The sequence below is a fragment of the Anas acuta genome, chromosome 3, assembly GCF_963932015.1.
Source record: "Anas acuta chromosome 3, bAnaAcu1.1, whole genome shotgun sequence".
In the NCBI taxonomy this organism is placed as follows: domain Eukaryota; kingdom Metazoa; phylum Chordata; class Aves; order Anseriformes; family Anatidae; genus Anas; species Anas acuta.
This window is the reverse complement of record NC_088981.1, coordinates 2636911-2649477: the sequence shown is the minus strand read 5'-3', so window position 1 is coordinate 2649477 and position 12567 is coordinate 2636911. Positions and strand designations below refer to the sequence as shown.

The 12567-nt window shown below is 38.7% G+C and overlaps 1 protein-coding gene across 2 annotated transcripts in view; it reads left to right on the top strand.

Annotated features, from left to right (window-relative positions):
- Positions 1-12567, top strand: part of EFEMP1 (EGF containing fibulin extracellular matrix protein 1) — a 48949-nt gene that overhangs the window by 33038 nt on the left and 3344 nt on the right. For both annotated transcript variants that reach the window (XM_068675301.1, XM_068675302.1), the window contains exons 5-9: positions 3100-3222; positions 6502-6621; positions 9329-9448; positions 10707-10826; positions 12381-12504. In XM_068675301.1, coding sequence (XP_068531402.1) covers positions 3100-3222; positions 6502-6621; positions 9329-9448; positions 10707-10826; positions 12381-12504 — 607 coding nt within the window. The remainder of the gene's footprint in view (positions 1-3099; positions 3223-6501; positions 6622-9328; positions 9449-10706; positions 10827-12380; positions 12505-12567) is intronic.

Below are 12567 nucleotides of genomic sequence, written 5' to 3'. Positions count from 1 at the left end.
TCTGAAAGCTTCAGATTAGAGTTCAGTGAGGCTCTAAACAACTGCATGTAGGCAGTTACCTACTCAAGAACCCTGAACAAACACAGAAGTGCAAGTCCCAGGTCAATATTGGCAATGTCAGTGCAACATTATGCTACTTCATATGGGGGGAAAAAGCATGTGTTTGTGTCTATTGGTAATAACACCCCTGAGAAAAATGGTGCTGATCTACCGCATCCCAAGCATTGATGTAGCTTCTTTCTATGACTTCCACTACTCCATTGCTTGAATAACTTTCAGGACAATTAGATAAAAAAAAATGTTTCTCTAGTGGAGGATGATTAAGGTCACATTGATGTGTGCCAAGAAGCTTAATTTTTCTCTGGGCCTCACTAAGAGCATAGATGCAGAGGTCCGTGCAGCAACATCACATTGCAAAATCCACCAATGCTTCTTTCCTTACACAAGGGCTGGGCTGCTTCTGGTATCACACCAATACAATTCACATTTGGCACCACTTTCAGCACTGAAATCTTCCCCTCGCTTCCTCACCCTTGTATCAATCACAATAGTAGACATGGCTGTAATTATTGCAATACTAGAGATTTCGGAACTGAATGTTCCAGCACTGAAGCCCTCCTAGCATAGCTGCCTGTTGTTCTCCTCCCACAGTATTTTCCTTGACACACAATCCTCAGGCCATCAGCCTTCCCTTCATATTAGCAAGTCCTTAGCACAGACACGAGCAGAAGTGCTCCAAGCAGGCCACGCTGCTGCCCTTCCCCAGTGAAGGCAAGAGGCTCCTCTCCTGTCCGCCTTCACTTCCCACCTTAGGCAGTTCAGGGAAGGTGCAGGTAAGGCCACAAAACAAGAGGCCTGGCATTCTCAAAGGGCTCCCATCAGTACTTTTCCCCCCATGTACCTCTTTCCCCAACAAGCCTAGGAACTATCGCAAAAAAAGCCATCCAAGAAAAACAGCCAAAATAGCAAAAAGTACCATGACAGCGCACAGTAAAAGCACGGATAAAATCCACCAAGCATATTCCACATACTGATCTGCATTTTCATGACATGGAGAAGGCAGACAGGACATACATAGAAAGCCACAGCTGAGTTGCAGTCCAGTTCAGGACTGGATTAAGAAGCTTGGGAGAGCCCTAAAGGGCTCCTTGATACAAGCCTCATGAAAAGGCTGTTCCTATAAACACGGACCTTTGTGGCAACAGCATCAAGTCCTCTGAGAGTTTCCGAGTGAGGAGGCGGCTAGCAGGCAAACAGGACTTTAGAACAATTGTTTTCCTTTCAAACTGAACTTACCATTGGGAAAGAAATCAAAGATCCTGAGTGCATAAGTCAATCTAGCTTGTTTTGTTTTAGCTGAGTAGCTTATTATTCCATAGAAAAATAAACTAAATGAAAATCAAGCCACGGATGCAAATGACTGCACAACAACTTGATGTATTGTAACTAACCCACCTTAAAAGCTTGCTTATGTTAAGTTCACTCATATCTGAAGTTTCTATGGATCCAATTTTCTGTTCTGTACAATCTGCAACAGTGTGTGTACTTAAAAAAGAATTTCAAGTGTATGAGCATTATAGCCCTCTTATTTTCAGCTTCTGCAGAAAGTAGGAGTACATGCAAAGCCCAGCGAAGTCCCTGCAAAGACTTGCATTGACTCCACTGTGCTTTGGCTGAAACTTTTAATGATGTGTCAGGCTGGTATGAGGCAGCCAGATCTAGTCCCTGAAAATCTCTACACCTGAGAATGTGCTTTTCAGCTGTCACTGCAGAACAATGCGGTCAGCAAGTCCTGCAGCAGCACAGCAGCTTTAGGACTGTTACTGTGCAGAAATGCAAAGAGCAGGCTAACATAAAAGGACTTTATTTTTCCTGTCAGATAAAGAAAATGTATGTAAAATATTTGGGCATTTGAGGAAGGACAAACATTGAGAATCAATTCAAACTGTTGATGGTTTATTTTTTATTGAATCTTGTGGTCAAAATTGTTTTCATTTGCTATGTGAAAGAATCCATCATTTTTTCCAAAGCACCACCCAGAATCTGCCACTGGTGATGTTCTAACGTCCCAAGTGCCTATACAAATAGAGAGGTCAGCTGAGATTTGTAAACTAGAGATCATAAGTTTTAAGGAATTTGTTTATTCAGCCTAGAGTCTCCAAATTGTGTAGAATGCCAAAATTAAAAAGTCCTTTCACTGTACTGTGTCAGGTTACAATAAAAAGCTCTCTAACATTTTGGATGTTCGGATGAGAAAACAAATTGCAATTCCATTTTAAGCAAGTTATTTGTCAGCACATGCACTTTAATTATATTTAAGTACCTCCAGCATTTTCTAATGAATAGGCAAAATCAAGATGTTTTTATACTTGTATAAGCCTGCATTTGGTGTGAATGAAAAGCTACCTGAATTACACAGAAAAGTATCGGTCCAGTCTTTGCATTTTTAGCTGTACTGCTAAAATACAAGCAGATGTACACTATTTCCAAATACTTTAACAGATTGACTGAATTAGGAGAATTTTCATGGGAATGACAAGAGGCAGATCTCTTCCTGATGAGAAGGCCACCACACACCAAGTTCCAAGTCCCTCTCCAAAGTATGGGGTACGGGAACCATGCAAAAGGATCGGTATTAGAAATATTTTGTTGTGCTAATACTAAGAAGTCATCTCATTCTTGAGAAACAGATGAACTACTTTTGCTGAAGTTTTCCAGAGTAATTCAGCATGCAACAAACAATCAGCATAGGAAAAAAAAAAAAAAAGTGAAATGAAGTTAAACGATTTAAGTAGTATAAAGCTGCAAGACATCTATGAAAAGTTTTATAAGGATAAGTACAAATAATAATGGTATTTGACAAATAAAAATGATTATTTAGAATAACCGTATCTGATACGTTTTCAAATGCAGTTAAAAGCCAACAGAAATCTGATAACATTTTATATCCTGCAAATGGAATAACTTTGAGATTACTTCTTGAGTGTATTTCAAATTTGCTGCCTTCATTTGTAAGTAGCCTGAAAATAGGGAAAGCATTTCAACAGGTAACTCTAAGTAAGTTCTATGACTAATAGAGCATTTGCTCTTTTTATAAAGATATAGATGAATGTGCAACAGGAACCCATAATTGTAGAGCTGACCAAGTATGTGTCAATCTAAGAGGATCCTTCAGCTGCCAGTGTCCTCCAGGGTATCAGAAACGAGGGGAGCAATGTGTTGGTAAGTCTTGCTTTAGACTGAATTATTTTCTTTCATTACCTGAAGTTGCAAACTTTTATAACAAAATACATAGGTGTGTATACTGTACAATAGCTGATTATTTTTAAAATGGAATGGAATAATTGCTTTATCACAATGATTAATCACTAAAACATGTAACTAGAAACTATTTTAAGTATAATCAACACAGAGTTGAACTTCACAAGATTAATTTTCTTACTAGTTTCCACTGTGTTTATTATTTGTATTGGTGTATTGCCTAATGTCCCAGATACAGTCAGAAGTCTTCTACAGCAGTGAAGTAAAATGTGTCTTTCCACTGACCTCAGTGAGATTTGAATCCAGATCTGCAGGACAAAGCCCTACCTTCCCACAGCCCTAATCCCTGCTCTGCAGAGCCCCCTTGCACAGTCCGTTTCAGTCTCAGTTTTATGAGTAGAAATGAAGGAGATGGAAACTCTGAATGCAGGTATATGATACTTGCAACTTATAAACCACTATGCTTTATTCCTTGGGCCAAAATCAGCCGTCGGCACCTTTGGGACCTATACAAGTATAGCATTAAATTAAATCCAAGTGCAGTATAAACACTGCATCTTTCCTATTCCATCCTCATTTGGGGACATAACGTGAAAGTGCCAGTACTCTGTTCCTGCAGTCTTTCTTCAGCCTTTAGCACCTCTTTAATCACAATTTCAATGGATAAAATGGCTTTATAGACACTCCAGTCTTAAGCCTTAAGTTTGTCAGGGATATTGCAAACAATTATGAAGTAGGAGAATCAAATGTATACATCATCAGGTGACATTCAAGACCACCTCTTCCAAGCACAGAACTGATTTTATGCAGCCTAGTAGAAAAGCTTTTTCGTTGTTTTTCACAAAAAAACATGTTCTCTGTGCAAGAGTAGGATAAGTCATTTGGGAATGTAGGCACAGGAATAGCTTTGACAGGTCACTGATATATTTATTTTTAAACATTTTTTATCTAATTTTTTAGAACAGTGTATTACTGCTGTGCAGTAGCACTTTTAATGTCAAGACTCAGGCTACTACCTGAAAGCCCTACCAGCCATCTTACAGCTCTCAAAAGAAGCAGGATGATACAGCCTTCTATCTACATGTGAATACAGTTATGCATCTAAATCCACACATGAAGAGGTCAGGAAAGCAAGATTTCCCTTCTCTTATTTAGGTCAAAACCAAGAATAACACCTGTGTTACGTATTACACGCTGACCTAAACTACCAGTACATCGCTACACTTCACACTGTCAGCATTTCAGAATAAACACTGTCTTTGGGGATTTTTTTATTTATTTCTTGATAGAGGTTCTCCATATGGGAGAAAATGTTTCTCTCAAATTTGAACAAAATTTTTCCAGACCTTTTTGGCTTCAAATTGGAGGAAGAAAAGGACTCATTTTTAACAATTCATTGTTGTTGTTTTTCGTGTTTTTTTTTTTTTTTATCAAAATGCACTAACCATTTCTTTGATTAAAAAAAATAATAATAAATTTTTGTAAAGAAATTGCTTGTTCACCTATCACAAAATTAGTCTTTTCTGAAACATAGGATTGAAGATAGAATGAGTTGTCTTCCAGCATTAGTTCAAACAGAAGATTTGGCAGAATTGATTAGATTACACTCAGCCCTTGGATCTGCTTGGAGCTGATGTGCACAAGAGCCTAATACTGCAAGGAGAATTCCCACTGAATTAGAGTCTGATCCTGTAAGCATTTACATGCATAAATACAAAGCTTAAAAAGTAAAGCATTGCTTCTATGCCTATATTGTTTAACCAGATTTTCAAACAGCAACTTGTAAGAGCTTGGTCCTGTAAAGCCAAGGATGCAAGAGGTCTGCTGTGCCTCCTAATGTATTCGATTTCTGCTTCAGATTTTCCCTGCAACAGAAGAGTTACAGCAACAATCTCTACTGTACGGATAGCCAGGAGTTTTTCCAGCGTAAGCCTTTTCATTCAAACCGATCCAAAACACTTCACTAAGTTTAGCTCCAAAAAGTAACTGCGAAATTGACAGAAAAAGAGTTAACTTCTAACAATTATTTTTTCACTAGATATTAAAATAAACTTTCCTCGTCATAAAAAATAAAAAATCTTGGCCTCTTTTTAAACACATCTATGGTGGAAACAGCTGGAGGTAGGGAACTCAAGATCTGGCATGGATATGGGAAGTGCCTTTCTTTGTTCCAGTGCAAACTGGTATTATTTGTCTGAGCGTTGAGCCTTTGAAATGTCACATTGTGTACATGTACAGAACACGGCACGGATTTCTCTACCAAGATCAAGCAGGCCACAACTAAAGACAACTGCTGCACATACATGCACGATCAGCATTGCGGCATAGCTTAAAAAAAATTGCAGACAAACAGAGGCAGTAACTCCTCCAGAACGTAAGGATGCCTTTTAAAATGCAGAGGTAAAAAAAAAAAAAAAAAAAAAAAAAAAAGGTGGGGGGGGAGTTGTTGCACATTTTGTGTGGATTGCAGGTGAACACCCTGCTCCAGTGCACATTAGGAATGCTGAAACTTGGAAAGGCAGCCTGCTCCACCTCACAACCAGGGCTAATCTGCAGGGAGAGTCTGGGGAAAGTTAGTACCGCCTGAGATAGCACAGCTCCAGCCGGGCTGCTCGCCTTCCTCAGCACCAGAGCGCAGCCAGAAGGTGCTGGTGCTGCTGTATCCCAAGGCCTGCAGGAGGGACAGCAGCCCCCAGGGAGCCCAGCCAGTTCCTGGGGGATCCCTGTGGAAGCACAGCCGTCTGTTTCCTTTTCAGGGCCACTAATCTTCTGTCCTCACAGGGAAAATTTGGACTTGTCCTAACAGAGCTGAAAAGATTTAGTATAAGCTAAGCGTGCTGCATGTGAAGTTTTGATTAAATGAGGTAGAAGTTACAGTCACTCTGATGAGCCTTAAGTCTGACCATGAGATGGATCATCTGGCTGAAAAGCAGAACCAACCAGCCTGGGTTTTGCCTATGCAAAGTAAAACCAAGGACTACAGTGGAACTGACTAAAAAGTAAAATTAGCATACGTATTGATCTTAGTGGCCGGCAAACAATCTGCATAAAAGATTTTTTATACAAGTTAAAGAAAAGGGTAAAGCGTTCCTAACAATATCCATGGAAGCAACATCTACCCCACATAAGCTTTTTTCTGCTTTTAATCAAGTTCAATTAACTTTACAGTTTCTTTGGACAAGACAGCAGCACTGAACTTCCAAGATGCCATTTGAGCTAATTTCTCTTTTCATTACTCAGATATAGACGAATGCACCCTGCCTCCATACTGCCACCACCGATGTGTGAACACTCCTGGCTCCTATTATTGCCAGTGCAACGCTGGTTTCCAGCTGGCGTCCAACAACCACACCTGCGTGGGTAAGAACTTCTCTGCATGCACTTACACGAGCTCACTTGCTGGAGAGAAATACTGACACGTGACTTGCCACGGTTGTGATTTAAGTGTCTCCATCCCAACTTACTGAAGGAAATAAATTCCAACCAATATGTTACACTAGTTGCTGTACAGAGAAGCTGTCTTGCAAGTGATCTGAGAAGTACTGGTGAATTAGAAAATCAGAGCCTCGTGGAAAACACATTATTTTCTACGTTTCTGAGGAGCACCTAGTTTGGCAATTGAACCCTGGAAGTTTACCTTCATTATTTAATCTTTGATTTAATTATTCTTTCAGCTCTGGTGGATTGCTTTTTCAGTGTTACTTGCTTTCATGATATAATTCCCAGTTTTACAACACAGAGGCTGGAAATGGAAAGCAGGGGGAACAAAACAGTTAAGTGTAATTATCCTCAGCACACGATAAATGTAGTGATGAAAAAGCTTTTACATGTCAAACAGGAATCTCTGGAAAATACTACTACAAATGAAACTGAGGGGTCACTATGAAAGCCATGTTCATCCCCTTAAAATAAAGCACTAAGGGAAGATTGCTGCGAAGTTTGAAAAGAGATCTGATCTAGAGCAATTAGAGATGGTAATAATAAAAGGAAACTGTCTACTGAAGTGCAAGGTACTGAAAAAGTTCATATTAAATGTACGTACTTGGGAGAAGGATGCTATTTCTTAAAGCTGATAATTCTCCAGAACACGAACTTCTCAGTGATACTACTAAAAAGGCAAGAGCATTGTTAAGAATGACTATAAAGAACAAAACTTGTGTTACCATTTCATTTTTCTTTCCATGTTTTTGGGATAAAACTAGGCAGGAAGTGAGAAGATTGCTTTCCTGATTTTGGCTAAGGCACAAGAATAGCCATATTGAACACCAGCTAACTTTTGCTTAGCCCTGTGTTTTTTCCAAGCTTCCAAGCAGAGGGCTTTAGGAAGAGTAGGAGATATGTAGCCTAGCAACTTGCACATCAAGGTAGGTTAAATCCTTTCATGTTCTGAGTACTAAATCAGAGGAGCATAAACTTCCCTTTTCTGAGCAATTTCCCTTCTCGTGCAACACTCTCTTGGATCTGAAATTCCAGCTCCTGGGAAATCAATAATTGGCTGTTGCCTTTACCAGAATTGAGATCTCAGCTAGGAATGGGAGAGTGGCCACGTTAAATCAAGAGACTGGTGATGGAGATGGCTGCGAGTTCTCTATGGCTATATATACACAGGCAGGCACACTACATAGCACTGTGCTGACAGGCGTTTGTTGTTTTTCACCAAACAGGTGAAATACTGCATGTGGACTCAGTGTAACTGTGTGATGAGTTATGTCATTTGCCCCTTCCCATGGCTCAAATGTAAGGTGCTTTCTTTCAATTACACTTCCATATGAAGCTCCAAGTTCGCTAGGTGCTTCACCAAGAAATCCCTTCTGACTCCTGCTGGCCTCCCAGCCCAGCAAGTCACACTCCCACCATAAAAGGTAAAGTAAATCTTCACACAAAAATCTGTAAAAGAGCGACTGCTGCATCAAGACAGACTTTCACATCTGCAACAGTCATCTGGCAGAAGTCATACTTCACAGCTGTACCGATTACATTTGTTACAACTTTTGCACATATTGAAAGTGGGTCAATATTTCTTGGAAGGGTAACAAACGGAATTGTGGCTTTGGCCAGCTTATTATTCCTTCTGGTAGCGTTGTCATGATGTACATTCTTCACACCATTGCCAGAATTCAACTAAAAGAACGAAAAATGCTTGGTAATCATTTCTCCCCTATTACCATTCATCATAAAGAGAAGGATCACAGAGATAATTAATATCCTCCTTGTTGGCTTAGTTCTTGTGAATGCCAAATCTTAGTCATCTTTGTCAGTTTTAAAAGTTGTATCTGTAGATAAAAGTGTCGCTGACATTTATACGTACTTGCAAAAGCTATGAATTCAAAAATTATTTAACATGCAGCTCTCTACTAATGAGTATAGCTGATGAACACAAATGAATGGAAAATATGCAGGGAAGGCACACAAGGGAAAATTCACTGTAGATTTTAGCGTATGACAAAGGAGCAATAATTAGCAGCCTATAAAAATAAGCACTGTAAATCGCAGAGGTGATTACACTTACATAAACCTTGCATTAAAATTGCTTCTCTTATTTTGCCGTGTTCTCACATATGTTCTTCGGATGGCACACGATGAAAAATCTAGCACAGAAACCTGCCTCCCCCCCTGTATGGTCTAGGCCTTGCAGCATTGCAAAACTATACTGGCTTAAAAGGCTCATGTTATAATTGTAATGGAATTTAAAAGAACAAATTTTAGGAGTAATAAATAGCTCAGATCTTAACCGCTGCATGCTGAGAGGTCTTATCTGTATGTGTTCCTTATATCAATTATTTATAGACTTGGCATTTCGTACCTGAAAAAAGACGCTGGAATGTGAGGTTTAATAGCCACACTAAACATTATTGGAAGAATTCATTACACATTAGAATAACTCTCATTCCTGGAAAAATACTTTTTCTACATGGAATGTAAAGCATAGATCTGACATTGTTCCAGTGACTGCAGACCTGTATTGATATAGCCAACCGAGCTGCTAAGCACTAGGCCCAGACTTAATCCACTTAATCAGCATAATTACTAGGTGCAAAAGATAAAGATCTGTAATTTTTCTTTTCAGACATAAATGAATGTGATGCCAATAACCCGTGTGCACAGCAGTGTTACAATATACTGGGTTCTTTCATTTGTCAGTGTAACCCAGGATTTGAGTTAAGCAGTGACAGAATCAACTGTGAAGGTAAGCAATTATTTGTCTTAGAAGAGCACCCATTTTTGATTTATTTTCCCACAAGCCTCTGTGAACTAGGGGATACAATTCAAGTGGAATCACAATGTGGGAGTGAGTTGTAGCCAAAAAAAGAAATAAGGCTTTTTAATTTTATTTTAATGTTGCAAATACCATTGCTGATAACACACCTTAGTAGCTGCAGCTGCATTCAGGTGTCTCATTAACTGTAAGTACAAAACAGGACAGACTTTACTAGAGAACGGAGAGAGAATGAGAGAGAATAAGGCTTCTGAATATTTACTTCACAAACACTTGAATTGTGTGTGGTCTAATGCTGATGACCATTAAATGAATTGGAAAGGAATGCAAACCAAAAGACAAGTGAAATTCTGTGTGCTGTTAGGTTCATCTGAAAATAAAGACCTTAAATTTGATTGTAAGGAAACAACAATTGTGCTTTTGAGGTGCTTTCAAGCCTGTGTATACAAACAGCATGTCTCCTGATGATTATACAATCAACACTTTATTTCCTCTGCCAGTGCCTCCACAGGATTCCTCTAATCTCCCTTTGGACACGATGATCTCACCCGTAAAGCCCATATCCCTTCTACCAGTCTTTGAGCCAAAGAGGTCTTTTTGGTTTACCACTGCCCTCCCGAACAAGCCAGCAGAGCTATTACAGATGCTCCCTCTCCAAGCTTCTTAAGCTAATCCTACTTGCAAGCAAACAGAACAGGGAGTAGCAACTATGCAGCCTTCAGTATAATCTCTGACAAAAATCAAGAGCTGGGCTCAAGGCTCAGAGGTACTAGCAGGGCGGTACACTGTTTTCCAAGCCATTCTCTAGTTTTCATTGGTTTAATTTAATTTCTGCGTAACAACAGTGTTAAAATCAGGTTTGTGCTACAAATCTCTGGCAAAGGGATGATGGTTACACAAAGATTAAGAACAAGAAAAGCATATATCAAATAATATTTGAAGACTAAAAAGAGACTTTAGCCTCCTTCCCAAAGAGCTGCTCCATTAGCACACAAAGACAATAGTTTTGCTACATTAGCTAATCTCACATCTACTTTTCTGTGGAAGTAATCACTTCTAGAATACTAAAACTATGGATTTTCTCTACAGAGATTTTCCCAAACTTGTTCAGAAGTCTTAATTTACCTTCTACTTCCTCAAATAAATGCATTTCTCATCTTTTAAAATTTAAAATTTATCATTAAAAACAATTGAAAAGTACAACCAGCTTAAGTTCTTCTCTCTGCAGATACTGATGAATGCAGAACTTCCAGTTACATATGTCAATATCAGTGTGTCAACGAACCAGGAAAATTCTCATGTGTCTGCCCTGAAGGTTACCAGGTAGTAGGAGGCAGAACATGTCAAGGTAAGAGCCCCATCTTGACAGTCCCAATATTGCTTTACTGGTAACACCATTTCACACAAGCCTAAGAATGCTTATCTAAGTGTTTATATTTCATGACAGTGTTAGGCTAGCAAAAGATGTTGATGCATTTGATGATTGATGGTATATTTTATATTAATTCCTTTTATTTGAATCTCTCAGCTCAAACTCTAAGTTTTTCAGATGCTTAGGATAAAATTTTCAACTTTCGTAATCCTTAAGTAAAGCTGGTCTTGGATGTCTAGGTGGTGAGTCTAAGTTCCAGAGATAAATATCTCAGAAAAAAATCAGATCATTTATTACAGACATTGGGCATTGCTTTGTATCTGTTTCTTTTTATAGAGGTTTCTAAGCGCAGCCAGAGCAGAAATGAAAGATATGTTCTTTCTGATAACAGGACGAAAAAAAGCAAGAATTTTGAGCAGATTATTTATATTGTGTTTGGAAAATAAACATTCTGGTCAGCTGTTCAGTTACAGCTAGGTGCCACCAAATACCAGGATCACAGCTGCAAAGTTTATTTTTCTCACTGGTGCTAAATGTCTCTTTACAGTTACAGAAAAAGTGCCAGAATCATTGTCTTAGTAATCCAGAACCTGATTTCACAATCTTTATTTTTAGAAATAGGTGTGCTAATTATTGTCAGAAAGGGATGAGGAAATAAATTGTTTATGGAAGCGTTGTGTAATGGTGGCTCTTTTTGAGAAATCAATGTAGATTCTTACCACTCTTAAGAATAGCAACTGATACTGAGTATCTTGGGGTGGGTAGTTTGACCACCTAAAAAAAATAAATCCGTTCGGGCCTTCCCAGAACTTACATTTGAATAAACCCTTTCTGGAGCTGGGTTAGTTTCAGGCAAGCATAGGGATAGACAGGGGGTTGGGTCTGGCACTGCCAGGATAACAGAGCATCAATACTACACAAAGCTGACAGTCCCCATTTCCATTCAAGGTCATTTTCCCAGGGTAAAAAGAAAAAAAAAAAAAAGAAAAAAAAAAGAAGAAAAAAAAAAAAGAAAAGGAAGCTCTACTTCACACAAAAATAAACACATCATGATTTCTTCCAAAGCTACTTTAGTTTAACTACAGCTATAAATATTAACTAAGCATTTAGTTAGACCATGAAACCTAAGCAATTAAGTGAGATCCTGCAAAAAGCATGAAATCACACTTCTTTCTCAAAGCCTCTTTCCTCTGCCTGTAAGATACCTTGTGCTAGAAAATGATTCATTGCCAACTAGGAACTCAGGGTTTCTACAGTTGCATTACATGTACTATGACTAATGTGTTTCTTCAGTCAACTAAAGATCTTCAGTCTTGATTAAGATGTGGTAAACAAATTTGTTCCATTTCTACTGTTCCAAATCCTTTATAGCAAGGCCTTGGAAAAGCAGGTAAAAAATAACATAGACATCTGTTGAGTTTCAGTAGACAAGCAGGTGGCTTGGTAGTGGTGGTTTTTTTTTGTTGTTGTTGTTTTTCATAGCAAACTCAATTTAAATCTGCTTTAACAGTTCCTTTTTCTTCCTCATAGACATAAATGAGTGTGAGACTACTAATGAATGCAGAGAGGATGAAATTTGCTGGAATTACCATGGAGGATTTCGTTGTTACCCAAGAAATCCTTGTCAAGAGCCTTATGTCCTAACATCTGAGAAGTAAGAGAAAGCCAGACAGCTTTTTTAGGGTTATTCTCAACAGGCAACACAATCAAATACAAC